At 32.8% G+C, this 19,152-nt stretch overlaps 3 protein-coding genes across 3 annotated transcripts; 2 read left to right on the top strand and 1 right to left on the bottom strand.

Annotated features, from left to right (window-relative positions):
• Positions 1-832: 832 nt before the first annotated feature.
• GCS2alpha (glucosidase 2 subunit alpha) lies at positions 833-12,951 on the bottom strand. Its single transcript, XM_013323139.1, has 20 exons — positions 12,785-12,951; positions 12,467-12,698; positions 12,056-12,183; positions 11,535-11,757; positions 8,960-9,071; positions 8,377-8,521; positions 7,670-7,807; positions 6,717-6,825; positions 6,120-6,259; positions 5,625-5,812; positions 5,277-5,419; positions 4,860-4,957; positions 4,383-4,505; positions 3,770-3,935; positions 3,322-3,458; positions 2,804-2,916; positions 2,358-2,515; positions 1,815-1,928; positions 1,325-1,434; positions 833-1,108 (listed from the first exon to the last, which is right to left on the bottom strand). Exons 2-20 carry the CDS (start codon positions 12,695-12,697, stop codon positions 895-897), a joined length of 2,790 nt encoding a protein of 929 aa, XP_013178593.1. The 5' UTR covers position 12,698; positions 12,785-12,951; the 3' UTR covers positions 833-894.
• A 235-nt stretch (positions 12,952-13,186) lies between these two features.
• On the top strand, positions 13,187-14,752 carry LOC106125693 (macro domain-containing protein CT2219). The gene is made up of 4 exons (XM_013322986.1): positions 13,187-13,572; positions 13,681-13,773; positions 14,103-14,178; positions 14,346-14,752. The coding sequence occupies exons 1-4, from the start codon at positions 13,195-13,197 to the stop codon at positions 14,639-14,641; spliced, it is 843 nt and encodes a 280-aa protein (XP_013178440.1). The 5' UTR covers positions 13,187-13,194; the 3' UTR covers positions 14,642-14,752.
• A 412-nt stretch (positions 14,753-15,164) lies between these two features.
• On the top strand, positions 15,165-17,307 carry LOC106125698 (uncharacterized). Its single transcript, XM_013322993.1, has 3 exons — positions 15,165-15,611; positions 16,143-16,392; positions 16,862-17,307. Exons 1-3 carry the CDS (start codon positions 15,342-15,344, stop codon positions 16,939-16,941), a joined length of 600 nt encoding a protein of 199 aa, XP_013178447.1. The 5' UTR covers positions 15,165-15,341; the 3' UTR covers positions 16,942-17,307.
• Positions 17,308-19,152: the final 1,845 nt, after the last annotated feature.

Here is a 19,152-nt window from a genome sequence, read left to right as displayed (position 1 = left end):
TTGCAACTGTATCATTACACTAATTGTATAATATTTTGACATTCCCTTCCGATGTATCCTTTCATCCGGAAAGTCCACTTCCACTTCCCATCCTTTCCTTATAAGAAAGAGGGTGAGAAGGTAAAGATGACATTTAGAGAAATTCAAAGTCGCTTATTTTTTTGTAATTTAATATAATATTTATTAATGTCAATGTGTCTAGCACATGGCAACACTAATAAATGTTAAGACTTTGAAGATGTTCGTTAATTTTGTAGAAACGAGTTAATTGGTATCAGTTCTAGGATACAGTCATAATATATCTTAGATGAAATCAAAATCAATTTTAAACATAATCCGCTTAGGTTACTTTTTTGACATATATTTTTGCATCTAACCTGAATTGGTTGTTGAAAATGCGATGTTCACACTGCTGGAAATAATCACATAAAACATTCATGAATGTTGTTCTCTCATTTGAGATCGTATGTTTTATGTCAAAGTTCAAGCAGTACGAAAAAGTTTTATTTAAATTTTTGTGGTAAAAAAATTAAATATTGATTTAAAATTTTATAACATAGACCTAGAAAATGACAAGACATGACAAAACATATACAGTCCGACAAGGATATCTGAACTGAGAGGCGTTACTATCTCGTTTGGTTCTGTCAGAATATATATAAAACATACGTACACATAGAAAATTACATAAAAGACAAAAATGACATGACAGCTACAGTACAAAGAGGATCTTGTGACTTTTAACGTTGACAAGGGGGCGCTAGTGAGCTATAATTTAGTGTGACTTACGTCAGTTCAAATAACCTTGTCGGTATATACAGTCCGACAAAGATCGTGTGACATTGTTAGGAGGTGTCAATAAATTATTTTACCCCCTTTTCCAAGTACCCGCATTTACTCTGCGAATTGTATGGACCAGTCTTCGGAGACCGGAGCCCCGGGCTTCCGTATGACAAGGACGTCATTACCCCGGTGCAGCGTCATCTGCAGCGCGGTGCTTCGCCCCCCGTGGTGCAGGCGCGCGGTGCGGGGCGCAGCCCTAATGCCCGCTATCACAATGCGCTCGATCCAAGCCCGGGAGGAGAACTGCGCGGATGGATTCACGAGCCTGTAAGTTATATTTGTTTATGTGTGTTAAGGTGGGTTGTCAAAACATATCTAAAAAAATGTTTCTCTTTATTCCTACCAATTATGATATTATCATTGCCGTAAATTCAAATATGACAGCTGAATAGATGTTTCCTTTTGTTAGGAAAAATGCAGAAGAAATAAATAATAAATTAGATTAAATAATCTAGGAATATTATTTTTTTAATAGACTTACGTGTATGTCATCTGTTTAGGTTCGTAAGATATCTTGGCGTAGATGTATTTATTATTCTTGTATTCATATGTTTCTCCGTCATCAATGTAGAGGGAGCCTTGCGCTGTGTTCTAGACAGAAAATTAATATATTTTAAACATGTGTTTTAACACTTTGACCGCCGGTGATTAACATTAAGGTTGTCAATGTACAAAATAATATTTCAATAAATTTCTTGTTACATATAAATAGTTGAAGTATATTTAAGATAAATATAAAAACTTTTTATCATTAGACCGTAAAAGGTTTTTAAATCTAATTTTTTACAATTATTCAGCAACTTACAAAATAAATTTTAACATACATAGTAAGCTTTGTTTACAAACGATTAATTTGAAACAGAATATCATCAGCTCACTATACCTCTCCACTGAGGAGTTCGGAGTGTACCCTAAGTCAGTGACTAGGCCATAGTCAACGGGTTGGTGTAACAGAATAGTACATGACTTACATTGGCATCCAACGCCACAACCAATGTGAAGGGGTCATTGGCCATCAGTGTGGAGGACCTGCGCACACGCTCACGACGCGGCACTACTGATCCACCGCGCTGGTACACTGGGATCTGGTGAGTTTACATACATATATATTTTAATACATTCCGATAACCATAGATTAAAAATATCTAGTTTATTTATCCTTCATTATAATACCGATCTTGCATTATATTTTCGAAAAGCTTGAAAAATGACGCATGTTAGAACGTATCTCCAAAACAGCTTAACGGATCTTGATAAAATTTGGCATAGATATAGAACATAGCCTGGAAGAACACATAGTACTCTTTATTTTTTGCTAAATCCACGGACAGAGTCGCAGGCGATAGCTAGTAACCTGTTGATATATAATCCGGAGCATAAAACTGAGGCGAAAAAAAACTCTGTTAGTTTTATCATATAAGCTATACAATTTTGCATTAACTGCAAATGGGTTGCCATTTAAGAAATATAGGCTCTTTTCTTAAAGAATTCTAACTTATTTTTTTTAATCATACCTTAGCAATATTAACTTCCTGATTGAAATACCCGTTAGCTTTATGCACTTGGTACGAGTCGACGTCGTACCAAAGCGTGTTGGTATCACGGCCGGGCAGGTACACCTTGACACTCTTCGCACCCGCCTCCAGTACTGGACGGACAAGCAGTTTGTCACCTAGTCACAAAAAACATATCATATTTAACTAAATAAAAAAGAAATAAATATCAGTTAAGTCAAATCGTCATATTTTTCGGACATCTGTGTAATGTAGTCACCTTTGACAATAGAGAAACAGACTAGGCCATTGTATTAAAAACATCTGCCACTTTTCTCATGATCATGCAGACTTTATGAACGAATACTGACTAAAATTACACAAGTAAAAAATTTTAAAACCTAATTCAAGACAGACGACAATGTAAAACTTGATAGGTCCTGTCACTTAAAAGTCAAAGTACTCACCCAATAAATACTGATCATCAATGGTGTATGTCTCCTCTTCATTGGGGTACTCCTGGAAGTATGGCCTCGTCACCGGAGTGCCATCCAATGTGTGCTCGTAGAATAAAGTGTACCTATATAACAGAAATAATAATTAATAACATTTAAACATAATAATCACTTAAAATAAACTCCGGAGAAAAATACCTAAAATAAATAAAATAACTAAATCACATCTAACAATTCCAAATTAGTCAATTCGTTAGACTATAAAATCAATTTTTGTTCACTATCAACTCACTCTATATCCCCTGAGGGTCTCGGAAACTACCCTCCAAGTAAGTGAATAGGCCATAGTCGACCACGCTGACCCAATTTTTTTTAGTCTGTATTAAATATTTAACGTTCTTATGCAAGACATAAATATATACTGCTATAAATCGGGAAAACCTTTTTAAAGAGCATTAATAATTCCATTATATAAGTCGGGCAAAAAAAAATCACATAAAATGGTCCTTCTGAAGTCGGATAAAACTCACCAGAAGTCAAGCAGTGCGTATCTCCTCCTGACAGCGTCTCTGAGTAGTGCAGTAGTGGAGGGCTCGTACAGCCAGGGCTCACGTCTCTTTGTCTCTATGTGCGAGTGTGCGCGGAAGAACGCTTGGTATGCACCAGCCTAAATAAATTAAATTCCTTGCTTAGTTTTTTTTTTAATTTAATTTATGGATGTCTTTGTGGGAACATTTTGTTTTTAGTTTATGTAATATTTAAGATAAATGTAAATACTTTTAGTGGAACCTAAGGACAGATTGTGCGTATTCTGTGATATTGATAAACATTTTTGTCGAAATGTTCGGTTAACTCGATGAAAAATAACAGTTTTTTTTATAATTAAAAATATTTTTTACATTATTCCAGTCTAACGATTCCAACTCCGAAATCCAATAAAATAAATAAAGACACAATATTCAAACGTATTTCACTCACCTGATACCACCTGGTCATCAGTTCAGGTTCAGGATACTTGAAGAAACCGCCCACATCAGAACCGCAAAAGCTGACTCCAGCAGCGGCGAGAGACAGGCACATTGGCACTGAAGCCTGCAGGAAGCCCCACTCAGCCGCGTTGTCCCCCGTCCATACAGCCGCATATCTGACATAGTTTTTATATATATAATATATTATACTTGCGACTTGGTTAGCACGGAATAAAAGAAAATAAGCATTTAACATGCCCGCAAACATCAGCTACCTTCCAATCAAAATCTCGTTGAAATCGGTCCAGCCGTTACGGAGATTACGCGGAACAAACATTCAGACAAAAAATTTAAAAATCAGTTTTTCGTTTTTACCTACGAAATAGAAAACATGTAGGATTTTTTTTCTATATTACCAATTTTATCATATGTGTACTGTCTCCCGCGACTCCACCCGAGTGGTATTAAAAAAACTTAATTAGTACTCTATGTGTTCCTTCCAAATCTATGTCAAATAACAGCGAGATCCGTTCAGCCATTCTATAGACACCTTCAAACATACATCCATCCATCTAAACATTCGCATTTATAATATTAGTAAAATATAGATTAATATAAGTTACCTCTGTGTACCAGCAAACGTAGATCTGGTCAGTATGAAGGGCCTGTACTTGTGGTCAGCTCGCTCCAACATACCCTCATTGGTGGCTCTGATCTGCCATAGACCATACTCATTGTGGATATGTCTGTTAAACAAAAATATAATTAACTAGCTGTAGCCCCAGACTCGACTGTCGACAACTGTCGCCAATTAGAAAAACTTAATAAGATCCATCCATACATACGTACCCACAGATAATAATAGTGTAAGATTGTGTATAATTATTTAAACTAAAGCAATTCTTTTGTAATCTGCAGGTCCTGAGTTTAAATCCCTCCATTTACCAATGTGTTATTTGATTTATATATGTACATTTATACGACATTATTAAGATGAAGGAAAACATCAAAACAAAGCTATGGGTGAAGTCAACCCGCACTGAGCCAGCATTGACTATGATCTAGTCACTAACTTAGGGTTGGCTCCGAGCCCCTCTTACCTGTGTTCCCAGTAAGAAGCAAGTCCATCTTGTCCGTCTTGAGGTGGCTTGTAATGTCTACAGTCTTTAGGCATTGTGATCTCTGGACCGTTGAATACCTGCAAACACATTTGTTTGTTTAACCTTAATCTAACAATTACAAATTATTAATTAAAAACTAAAAAACTTCTTAGGAGTTTTTTAGTTTGTTTGTTTAGTGTCAAGTTTTCAAATTAACACAATTATTTATATTATTAAAAAGTTAAACAGTGTGCATTTAACATAATTATGAGTTATGATTATTTACTTAGGAGCTATCGGGAAGATGTATAATAATTTAATAGGGAAGAAAAGGGGAGTAGAAACAGAAAAGGGATGGGAATATAAACGGAGGGCTAGAAACATATAAAGGGGATAGAAAACTATAAATCAACATACACTAGGTTCATTCATATCATTCCAGATGTGAACATCTTTGCTGGTTCCCGGGAAGTTTTCAAATCTATATCTCTCTGAGTAGTACTTGGAAGCAGCCGGGTTGAAGAAGTCCAGGTAAGATGATGAGCCAGGCCAACACCAACCTTAAAGTTATTATATCTAATATTATAAATAGGAAAGATTTGTTTTTTTCTTATGTAACGAATAAACTCAAAAATTACTGGATCTATTACAAAAAAGTTAATCATTACACGTCTTTGAGTTCACTTACAAAGATGATAATTTATATTTTTTGTTCGTAAAAAAAAACTAAAGCAACACAATCGATTTGATTTTTTTTGCAATTACCTTCATAAATATTTCCATCTTTATCTTTGACATATAGGCCTTGTTCTGTCGCATCTTCATGTAAGAAGTATCCAGCTTCCCTTTTGATATGTGGGTCTATGATGACAACCAGACGACGACCCTTGGCTGTCAGATTTGCCACCATCTCCGCTGGATGACGGAATTTCTCAGAATCCCAGGTAAAATACCTAAAAAGTACATACGAGTTATAAACAATTTGCCAGAGTGAAATAAAATCTTTTTATTTTTATTTTTACTTGAATAAAAATGCAGGACTGTTTTTGGCCATATGTAGATTTTTATATGGGTTTGTATGTGAGGGCCTAGAGCCTAAACGACTGAACAGATTTTGACAAATAAGGTGTCATTCGATTCGTCTTCTTCTCCTGAGTGTCATAGACAATATATCAACAAAAAATACTTAATATATTGGACGTAGGGAAATAAATTCTAAATATTACTGTCATTTTTTAAATTTATATATGTAAAACTGACTTCTTTCTGTCCGTGTACTCGATGTCTAGCCAGATGACGTCAGCAGGGATGTCATGGACGTCAAAGTTTTCATCAACACCGCGCACATCTGCCTCGTCCACGTAATTCCATCGCGACTGATGGTAAGCCAATGAGAATTTCTGTAAATAAACCATAGATTACGTTTTTTTTCATACATAACAAATAAACTGTTAAATTTATCGTTGGTTTCTGAGACCAAAATGCCTGTAAAAAAGAGTTTGTTTTCTCTGTTTGGTCAAAGATTATGGTCTCATAAACCAACGAATAGTCATTAAGTAGTTAAGCAGCCCCTTAGTGTAAACTTATTATAAATTTTACGTTTTATAATTATGTCTTAATAGCCATTAAACGATTGATTTAGGCAGTTAGATATCAAAGGTGGTTTAAAGATTAAAATTATAGGAAGTTTATAACTTCTAAGCAAAAAAACTATCACAAATATGACATTGTTAATTTATACAAATTCCTAAGTTTATCGGAGTAAGAAAAACCTAAATTGTTAATGTATTGACAATTTATAAATTAGCCAAATTCACAAACTATCTGTAACATAAAACAATAGTGTAATATAATTACCGGTGGCAATGGAGCTACTCCAGTGAGCTTTGTGTACTGTCGGAACACATCAGCCGGCTTGTTGCCCAGCATCACAAACACATCCACAATACCTGATTCACTTATAAACCTGCAAAATATTATAAATACTATTAACTGTCGCCCGTGACTCTATCCGCCAGGAATTAAAAAAATACTTAGTTCTACATCTATGACAAATTTCAGCAAGATCCATAAAACACCTTTTAACAAACATCCATCCATCCATCTATTTAAACATTCGCATATTCAATAATAACTGCCCGCAACTCCGTCGGCGAAGAAACAAAAAAAAAAGACAATAGCCTATGTGTTCTTCCATACTATGCTCTATATGTATGCCAAATTTCATCGAGATCTATGCAGCCGTTATGAATATGAATTTAAACAAACATACATCCATTTAAACATTCGCATTTATAATATTAGTTACATAGTTAAATTGAAAGTATATCATATTCTTCCCCGGAGTTGTTTAAGTATATTTAAGATGTTTGTTTCCATTAATATTTCAAGAGTAACTTACATACAATTACTTTTGTAAGAAAATATTGTATGGAATTAATTTAGCCTTATTGTCCATACATGATGGCTACTATGTTCCATCATGGTCTACTTTAAGGCAAAAATGAAATTGATTTTCCAAAGCATCTACTACGAAAACGTCTAAAAACTAAACGTCAAAACTGTCATGGTGTTGCCGCAATTGAAAAACAAAATTTTCGTTGAAAACCCCTTTACAATTTCAACTGATTAAGAATTTAAAAATTTTAAGCTTAATAATTTGTCTATTTTAAACATACGTTACATATAAATTGGATTGAAATATCATGTACATATATGACATGTTTATGTACTATTATTTTTTATACACTTTTGCCCCATACTCTTTCTTACACATTTCTCGTGCTAAATTACATTTCCTTTGTACTAACCTTGCATCAACACGTCTCTTATGGCCACCAGTGACCAGATTGACGAGTGAGGAGACAACTGTCCCGTCAGCATAGTTGACAACATCCACCCAGGTCTCCGCTGAGTTGTGCCAGAACACACCCACTGTGCGTTTTGATCTGTAAACCAAGTTATTAAGTTTTTATCTTACATACAAAGGAGTAATATTTATCAAATGTTTTTGTAGTTTTATAAGATTGTTTGGGCGATTGATATCAATTCATTTTGTTTTTTTTTTTTAGTTATAAGCTAGCAAACAAGCGGTCACTTGAATTGGTCGAAGTGACTAAACGATCGCTACCCATAGACATCTTGAATGCAGTTTTTGTCTACCTTTAATCGACGGAGGAGGAGACCTACAGGAAGAGAATTTCTCCGCTTCCTCTCAAATCTCCATACCCTTCCCATCTTTTCCTCATAAGATAAGGTATCCTTCACTTTAGTTATTACATTCAGTCGGGTTTTATCAACATATACTTAAATTTGCCAGATTTAAGAGAACATTTTAGACAAATATAATACTAAAACCGCAATCATTCTTTAATTTATAATATTACTTATATTAATTTAACATTCAAGCACTCTTATAAATAGTAAAATTTAAGTAAATATGTTATCTTTTTTTTTTGTATAACACGAATCAATGATGTATATGCAACTTACTGATAAGTTATATTATTAAACATACCCATGTGCATATAAGACAGGTACAGCTCCATATATCGCCATCCTACTGTCCAATTCGTATTCAAACACATCCAAATTGTACAGTCGGTACGGTTCACGGGACGTCGTTGTACGGAGGGCAAACTTGTCCGTATGTTCCGGTATACCTAGAAATAAAACAACATCATCATCATCAGCTCACTATACGTCCCCACCGAGGGGCAAGGAGCCTACCCTGAGTTAAGGGTGACTAGGCCATAGTCAACCACGCTGGCCAAGTGTGGGTTGGTTGACTTCACACATATCTTTGAATTTCTTCTCAGATATGTGCAGGTTGCATCACGATGTTTTCCTTCACCGTAAAAACGTCGGATAAATGTACATATGTAAATCGAAAATCGAAAAACACATTGGTACATGGTGGGATTCGAACCCAGGACCTGCAGATTGCAAGTCAAGTGCTCTACCACTGAGCCACCGACGCTCAAATAAAACATAGTATATATTAATTTCACCTGCCTTCTCTATCTTACTAATATTAATGTTTGTACGGATGGATGTTTGTTATCTTTATATGATATTTCTGATAAAAATTTAAAACTCACCATAGATTTGATCGGCATCTGGGAAGGAGACATCGAGAGAGACAGCCTCATTCCCTCGTGGCTTGCTGTCATGATGTGACTTGAAATTCTCTCCCCAAGTACCTTCTTCCTCCTGAATAATAAGGTATTGGATTTTTCAAATATCTTGGTGGCTCTGACCTTGAGCCGCCAACATATGTAAAAAGATGTATACCACACACATATATAAGTACTAAAAAACGAGATTCGAATCACTATCAATTTTTGATTGTCTTAATACACTTAATCCTGAAATTATAACTTAAATTGTACTTAAGTATAGATATCTGATTCTAAAAGTACAATGAGGGTCTCCTTTATTAACCAAATCCTTAGGCTATTCGACAAAGTATGTTCTATTAAGCTGAATGTGGTATTTTCTAACTTGGTGGATTTAAGTGAATTAAGTTAATACTTTAAGCTGCATTAAAAAACTTGGTATATAATACACACATTTCATTCCGTCCAACATTCCCCATAGTGTTAAAGATTCATTCAGTTGAGTTTGTTTTTTAACCGACTTCAAAGAGGTTTTTTTTTAATTTATTAGTTGAATTTGTCATGATAGTAATTGATGTCAAACAAAGAGACTAGACAAGTTCAATGCACATGCAACTAAAGTCTATTTCACAACAAAGAAGAATCAATGAATTTATCTGACTCGTGTAACAACCATTGTGACGTCTTATTGATAATAAATACATCTTAATAATTAATTAATCTTAAACCAGATCACAATTTTGAGACAAGTTTCTAAAATATTATTACTTTGTATTGAAAAAAAAAGTAGCCTATGTGTTCTTCCAGATTATGTTTTACATCTATGCCAAATTTCATCAAGATTTTCTCGAGATTTCTCGAGATATATTCCAACAAACATCCATCCATCTAAACTTTCGCATCTACCATATATAAAAATATATATGGACTTTCTTTTATATATATATATATATATATATATATATACACATATAAAAGAAAGTCGTGTTAGTTACACTATTTATAACTCAAGAACGGCTTTACCGATATGGCTGAAAATTGGTGAGGAGGTACCTTAGAGCCAGGAGACGGACATAGGGTACTATTTATTCTTTTTTTATTTATTTTTTCGAATTTATGTGTTGAAGAGCTGCTTTTCATTTAAGTTACTAATATTATAAATGCGAATGTTTACATGGATGTGATGTGGATGGATGCATGGGTGTTGAAGATATCTCTAGAACGGCTGAACGGATCTCGATTAAATTTGGCATACATATAGAACATAGTCTGAACGAACACATAGGCTACACAAAACAAGTTTTCTTATTTATCCACGCGGACGGAGTCGCGGGCGATAGCTAGTTTATAATATTATTAAGATTTCCTATGGATTATTAAATTAACTTTATTAAGACATTTATTGATTAAAAATAATATTAAACAGCAAATAAAGCATTATGTATATTGTTTATCATCAATTACGTAATAATGATCTCACGACCTCACGAAGACAACTAATTAATAAGTAATTAGATAAAAAGGTCAATAGATATAACATCTGTCATTCTTTGTTTTATTAATAACTAGCTGTCGCCCGTGACTCCGTACGCACGGTATTAAAAAACTTAATTAGCAGCCTATTTGTTCTTCCAGACTATGTTCTACATCTATGCCAAATTTCAACGAGAACCTTACAGCCTTTCTGGAGATTCTAACAAACATCCATCCATCTAAATATTTACATTTAAACTACAAAAATATAATTTGAGGACAGTTTTTAAGGAGAGTGAAAGAGATGCAAGTATGTTTCTATACAAATGTTGTGGCAATGAAAACTTATAGTTAAAACATAGACGAAGGATTGAATGATAATTTCTCATATAAATATTGTAGAATAATTTTTTTTACTAATATTATAAATACCAAAGTTTAGATGAATGGATGTTTGTTACAAGGTATCTCCGGAACAGCTCAAAGGACCTGTATGAAATTTATCACAAAGTAGAACATAATAAGAAACACACAGGTTACTAATTGCGTTTTCTTAATTCCGCACGTATGGAATCATGCGACAGCTATACATAAAACAATGCCTCACAACGTTAATTTCAATAAACATATACTGTCTATCATAAATACTCGAAAAACCTATTTCCTGTATCAAAAGATGTTTGAAAACATGAAACGTGTAAACATTTTATCAGTCACGTAGTAAGATAAATAGATCATTGATCTTAAGGAAATGTGTAACACGGTCAGATACTGATAACATAAAGATTGAAGGTTGCATCTGATTGCAATTTATATCACAACAATTGAATAGTCCGAGATTCGATTACTTTATGTTGTCATTTGAATAGAGAGGAAATTAAATTAGAATGGCTCAACGGACTTTGCTGAAATTTGGCATAGATGTAGAAAACATAGGCTACTAATAACGTTTTACTTAAATCCTGCATGGACCGAGTCACAGGCTTCAGCTCCCATATAAATGGGTTTATTTCCTATATATCTTTGATTTGACTGAATAACAGCACCTTAATACAAAGTCTATAATAAAATAACTACAACTTACAACTTCAACAGCTTTCTCCGCATTTTCTTCATCTTCATCATTTTTCTCACGCTTCAGTCTCAGCGGTTCGATGAGAAGCTGTGAGTTCTCATTAATAACCACTGCTACATCACCATTCTGATCTAGGAACTCAAACTTGAGGGGCTCCGCAGTTATCAAGACTTTGTGACCTTGAGTATTGGTCAATGTTAGTTTACCACCCTCCTTTGACACTAATTGAAGTCTGCAAGTAAGGATTTTGTATAAACTGCTTGAAAATAATTTAATTACAAAACATTGTGCAAACAAGAGTTCAAAGGACCACTGTACTATTTGTTGTTATGTATTTTTGTGTTTCATAAGATTTTGGCTATGAGCTGATCCTCTCTCTCTCTCAAGGTGCCTCTCCATTTATTGGAGGTTGGCCGTCAGCTTAGTGAACTTTCGCCGATCTTGTGCCAAGCGAAATAAATGTTCCATGCTGGTAACATGAGTTGATTATTAAACTATATAAGTAAATTTTGTAGGTAAGTCTAACTTACCCATCAGCCTTAGGTTCTCCATCAAGAGCCAGTTGTGTTCTATAACGAGGATAGATGGGGTCAGCCTCATCAACTTGAATCCTGAATGTTCCATCTACTAGTGCTGAGAGTGTTAAGGAGTATTTCCACTGAAAGAAAACATTACACATCAATAATGGTAGATATCAAATGTTAACTTCCTTATAGACAATAAAGTCGCTTTATATTTTCACAATTACTGTTATGGGATTTTTTATTTGGTGTGAGTTGTATTATAAAGTATGGTTGAATCTTGTTTATGTAAATTGTATGTATACTAAAGACCAGGGTGGACTTTACATTATTCTAAAAATAAGATATAATTGCTATAAATAGAATAAATAATTGAATTGTCAGATTAATCTCTATAGTTAGGTAAATAGAAATTAATACCAATGGAACTTTCTTTTCAGCCTCCGTATTCGCAGTAGTAACCTCTGCGGATAAAACATTTCCGTGGACTATAACTGTATCCAAATTAAGTGTATACTGAGACTTCTCCGGTTTGAATGGTCGCAGCCGTTTACAAAAACCAGACTGATCACATGTCTTAAAATTATTCCTATCTACACCTAACACACCGACTGCTAGTAGAAATATCAAAGGAAGACCCAGCGGCTTCATTCTGCAAAAAAAATATTCAAGAATCAGTGACATACACAAAGACCGGGTTGACAATGACACTAGAAATACTAGCTTTGTAGAAAATACCTGGCCAAGGGGTCGATCAAATGTTTATAATCACTATTACTTCGATATGGTTTCTAATTTTACAAAAACATTTCAAAGAATACGATTTTAAATCACTTTTTCCACACAGTTATTGAGATAAAACACACGCTTCCGTTACGTGGAGAAATCTCGTTTGTTCCGTTTTGACAAATTATTGACAAGTGCTTAATGTGTGTGTTGCTAGTTAAAATTATGTGTTAAAATTTTAAGAATAATCACAAATTATAAATTTTATTTATAATTAAAAATTTCGTATCAATTTAATAAATAAGATTTTCAAAGCCTTATAGATTTACGGAAAATATTTATGTGAATATGTCAATATGTATTCGTTATCCAATCAATTGGCTTTTCAAATCAAAGTTCAAACGTCAAATCTTCTCAAGGAAATGTTATCGCCGGCTTTTCAATACGCACAATTTAGTAAAAACATCATCCAAGTCAACTCATCAATATTCAATTATAAAATACAACGTTTGTGTTCTTTAACAAAAATGACTACTCAAGCAAAGTGGAAGATTGAGAAGAATCGTGTTCTAAATTTACCATTACAAGAAAAGAGAAAACTTTATAGAACTTGTGAATACATTACTTTGGAAGATATTTACACTTGGTCTAAATATGCTAAAGAAAATGAGCATATTAAGACGAAACTTCGTACTGAAGATGATCTTAACGAATTCAAAAAGTTTCATATCAATCCTGATAAGAATGCCAACCTTGCTGAGAAGGTGTCAATTTTCAAGGGAGATATAACAAAATTAGAGGTACGTTTACATTTTTTTTACGTTACATTTTACGAATGATTTTACTTAGTTTCTCAATTTATTTATTTAATTGTTTAGTGTAAGTAATGATTTAAAACATTTTTTTAGATTGACGCTATTGTAAATGCGGCCAATTCACGTTTGAAAGCTGGCGGTGGTGTTGATGGTGCTATACACCGAGCAGCAGGACCGTTACTACAGGTTAGTTTTTTTATAGTGTTAGAATGAAAATAATTGTAAAAAATGTTTGTATCATATTTTGGCAGAGATGTTTACTGCTCCATAATCATAACATCTAAAGGTTATCATTTTTATCATAATTACTTTCAGAAAAAGACATGAAAGTAATGAATAAATGCTATTCATATTGATGGATCTTATGTAGATTATCGTAAGACACAATTTTGTGATTTACCCTCTGTTTTATGTTTTCTTTACTTGATTAATACTAAATTCTGTACATTGAAATTTATGTTAGATAGAAGAACTGTAGATTTTGATTGCCTATTTTATGTTTATGTTTCTTACAGGATGAATGTAATTCTCTTGGAGGGTGTCCTACAGGTAAAGCAAAAGCAACAAGTGGATATGATTTGCCAGCTAAATGTAAGTAAAAACAATAAAAGGACAAAGAAAATATGAAGTAAAATTTCTATTCTTTTTACTCACAAACAAGTGTGGCAAGAAAGGTTGAATAAATGCATTTTTCCTGTGCAAAGCAAAGTGAATATCATCAGCTAAGAAATGTATTAATTCTAAGATATTATTTTCAGATGTAATTCACACAGTCGGGCCACAAGATGGTTCTGCACCACAACTTCAATCATGCTACGAACATTGTCTAGCCCTTAAAAGCGAATGTCACTTCAATTCTATAGCCTTCCCGTGTATTTCAACTGGAATTTATGGTTTTCCGAATCGTCTAGCAGCACATATCGCTCTTAGGACTGTACGGAAATATCTGGAGTCAGATGACAACATGCGAAGGGTTATTTTTTGCACTTTCATGCCAACAGATGTGGACATCTATGAGACATTAATGCAATTGTACTTCCCAGTTGAAGAATAAATAAAAAGTGTCTATTATGATTTAAAAAGCATGAAATGCAAACTTAATTATGTTATGGTATTGCATGTGTGTGTATAATCAATAACAATAAAGGATTAATTTTTATTACAATTATTATTTTTAATTTTATTATCATTTGGAAAATACTAAATACCACATATTTATTGTTTTCTTGAACACTAAGCATGTAATGTTTTGCAAATTATTGAGTGGAAACTCGGATGTTAGCTCAAATAAAGCAACTAAAAAAGTTTTAAGATCGTAACATCCCCTAATAATATGGCAGGGGGTGAGATTTCTTAAACAGATTGTATTATACACAAAAGATACATAGTGCCATTTTCGTTTGTGCCGATTAGATTTGAAGTAAGGATGTAATTTGTATACTCAACAATTTATAATGAAACATAATTACATTGAAAAAGGATAAAATAAAATTTTGAATGCATAAACCAAAGAGTATGTAAAATATGGCAAATAGTTGGCAACACAACCATCATCTGTTTATGTGTCACTGTCATGTTGATGTCAATAATTTCGGGAAAGTTTTCATATGTTTGTTTATCGTAAATTAATTGTATTTTTTGTTACATGAGATATAAGACGTAAATATACCGTTGTAATTTGTATTTGAATTTTAAAAACAGATTATTTTGGTATGTCTGATGTCTTGGAGTTGTAGAATTGGTTAAATGTAAATATGTCAGCAACAAATTCTTTGGAGAGTGGTGAGGACTTAGAAAATGTGGCGTTAGTACGTATGGAAGATGTACAGCCAGATAGGAGTGTTGAAGTGACAATAACGCGTAATGAAGGTGACGAAAGTAATGACAATAGTTGTAGTTCAACCGAAGACGAGGAATCAAACACTGGAAGTATTGTGTCTGTTAAATACGAAGAAGTTGTTGATTGCACGGAAAACAGTAATAATTCTGAGCTGATTGAATCTAATACAGACCCGCTTAAATTGGTAAGCCTTAGGCAATGTATTATTTTGCAATGTTATTGACTTGAGAAAAATATAACTACAAAATATTTAAAATTATAAATGACTAACTGTTGCCCGCCACTCCGTATGCGCTATATTATAAAAACATAAGTAGTAGCCTGTGTTCCTACAGACCATGTTGTATATGTATTCCAAATTTCATCGAGATCTGTTCAGCAGTTTTGTTGATACCTTCAAAGAAACATCCATCTATCTAAACATTAACATTAATAATATTAGTAAGATAGTTAACAATATTACCTAAGTGTGTAATTCGTCATTAGGACTTTTTAATATGTTTAAAAAGGGAAGTGGACGGAGAAATGTAATTTATTCTTTTTCTGTGTTTCTCTACTTCTGTTTATTATGGCAGGAATAATGCGTCTGCTTTATGTAGGTTAACTGTATATACATGTGTACATGACAACAGTCATTTAATTATTTTAACTAATCGGTGTGACTGCTTGTTACTTTTACCCTTTCCTAATAATTTGATAATATTAAAATTACCAGGATGATGAACCTAAAACCAAAGAGTCTGATCAATGGCCAACATTAGAAATACTGCCAGGTGGAGTTATAAAGAATGCTGATAGATATGAAGATGATTTATTTACATGTCAATTAGAAGATGATAATAAAAATGATGTTGCAATGTATGCATGTGCTATTTGTTCGGAAAGTTTTGACGAATTAATGACACTTAGCCTACATGTAAGAGATCATGAACAAGAAAAGAAAAGAGCAAATAACAAACTTCGATGTAAGTAATGTTTAAACTATAATTCATATTTAATTTGAACCAAAGAGATTCAATTATAATTATAACTAGCTGTCGTCCGCGACTCTGTCTGCCCGGAGTTAAAAAATCACAACAAGCAGCCTATGTTCTACATGTATGCCAAATTTCATCAAAATCCATAAAGCCATTTTAATATTAATAAGATTACAGAGGAGATATTATGAGCATACCAATTTAAATCTCTCTTTCAACTTATAACAAGTGTCAAAGTAGACAACCAAAACTCTACATTTGATTCATAATGCCTTGTCTATTGTTATGAATATGTTAATTGTCTCTGGTTCGAACACAGACCAGTAAAAGATGTATGTATGTTATTTAAAAAAAATTAAATAAAGTTAAAAGTTTTTTATGGTATGATTATATATTTGCATATGGCAAATTTTGCACATTTTTCAAATGTTTTTGACTATCTTTTTTATATTTGCAGATTTAGAAAACAAAAAAAATGCTAGCAAAAGAAAAATAGTAGATATTACTTCGGAAAGCAAGGTGCCAAAGAATGCCTAGCTAAAAATATTGTGTGCACTTCATCTAGTTAGTTAATATGGAAAATGCGTCCGAGACAAGCCTTTAATACAATTAATTCTATATAAAGAAACAAAATTATTAATTATTAGGTAGGGAGAGGGATGCTGTTATTGTGGTTAGCTCTGTCAGAAAAAAACAAAAAACTTTTTGGATTTTGGCAAAGCAACTAATTTGAATTCAGTTTTTTTTATACCACACTATATTTTTAATTCATTTTATTGATTTACTTTTATATCCTACAAATTCTGTTAGAAATTCAATATGGAAATCGCATCGCACCATGCACGGTATAATTTTAGAGATGATTTTTTTAAACAAATATAAGGGAAAAAATCCAGGAAAAATCAGTCGAAATATATTTTTACGAAAGTAAATTTTGTTAATTTTACTTTAAACAAAAAAGTGTTTAATTTTTTTAATGATAATTTTGTCTACTATATTTTTTTATAAAAATATGTATTTATTTTAACAAAGATGTAGATTATATTAGTTATAAGAATAATTATAATTTTATTATTGAGACGCAACAAAATATTAAATTATTTACAGCTATACCAATTTTAATAAGAAATATTTTTCACGGATTCATCATTCCAAACTAACTTGTCTTTTTCCTCACCGATTTACTCCACTGGACAGGCTATAAGCCTTCGTATGTTGTGCCTGTTTGATGTTCGCTACTTTAGCACTGACGGCTGTGGTAACGGTGTTGAAAACGTGAACTAATTATAGAGATAGAATAAACTGACAGAAACGTCAAATAGTGCTTTAAAATTGAAACAAAGCAAAAGCCGTTATTTTCAAGCAGCTATCTGTTTGGTGAATATCTACAGAGGTCAGTAATTTTATCATTTTAGTAAATTGTTATTAAATTTAAATTGTTGCATTTTCAAGAAATAGATTAAATCAATTAAAATTCGTTATATTTTAATATAACAAATAATTTTAATATAAAAAAAAAATTCGGGTATTTTACTATGAAATATTCGTTTGATTTTTTTTTGTAGAAATACATTTTGTGGCTCATGTTTTAGTTTTTAAGAAATGTTTTGTTTTGAGATATGTAATAAAAATATAATAAGTTGATTTTATTAGTATAAATGGTTTGGTTTTTTATTATTTCTACTATAAACTACAGTTAATTGTACTTACACAATTCAACAGTTCATTTTTTCCGCAGTGAAACTGCGTTTAAACTAAAATTAAAGAAATTTACGTATATAACCTATAGATACATAATCCAGAGGATAAAAGTTAGGCAAAAGCCCTCTGGAAGATTTGAAGTAACTTCCCTCAGTGTTGTCATGTACAGTCAGCGTCATATAGATCGTCACAGACAAGATATGCAAATATATAGGTACACCAAAAGTATTCAATTATATCGGTACAACAAAAGTCCTCAAAATAATAGATACATTCACCCTGCTCAAATACATCGGTACATACACAGCGTCAAATATATGAGTACATGCAAGATGCTCATAAATATCGTAGCAGCCACAGCGTCATAAGTAACGAAGCAGTCAAGGTGCGCAAAAATATCGGTACATTTGACAAAATTGAACTCTATCTCCATATACTTGTGATACAATTTGGAATAAACTACTTCTGTTACATTCATTTGACACTTTGCATCAAACCATTTTTCAAAATTTGCTAAAAGTGTTCGACGCGGATGACAGATATTAGGTAGATAAAACCAACATCAAATTTAAGTTTGTCATCATATATGCTAGGTTGGTCTCGTGGCCTTACCGTTCGCCGCCGTTGGTACGTAAAGTCGGCGGTTCAAATCCCAAGCCACTATTTTTTTTTTATATTTAAACTTTTTAATTTTAATATCGAAGCACATGTAATTCAACTTTATCGCCGTAGTTATTAGGTACTTTTTGATATTGCTTTGGACTAATGAGTTTGACCGTTAAAGTACTTTTCTATTTCAAACAAAAATGAAGGAGATAAAGCGATGCTATTGGCATGTAATTTGTTTATTACTCATGTTTGTTAAACTTGTACCGGTAAAAATAACACTTTTACCTTTACCTTTTACTGATACTGATTTTATTTAAGAAAGAAAGAAAAAAACTGAATGTCAATATCCAAACTACATCAAATTTTTGGTCGATTGCAATAAACATTCCAGTGTGCGTGGGCGCGCACACATATGTAGATAACACTTGTACGTATAGT

The sequence above is a fragment of the Papilio xuthus genome, unplaced genomic scaffold, assembly GCF_000836235.2.
Source record: "Papilio xuthus unplaced genomic scaffold, Pxut_1.1 DF825783.1, whole genome shotgun sequence".
Lineage (NCBI taxonomy): Eukaryota > Metazoa > Arthropoda > Insecta > Lepidoptera > Papilionidae > Papilio > Papilio xuthus.
The sequence above is the reverse complement of the archived record's forward strand: the minus strand, read 5'-3'. Positions and strand labels throughout refer to the sequence as shown.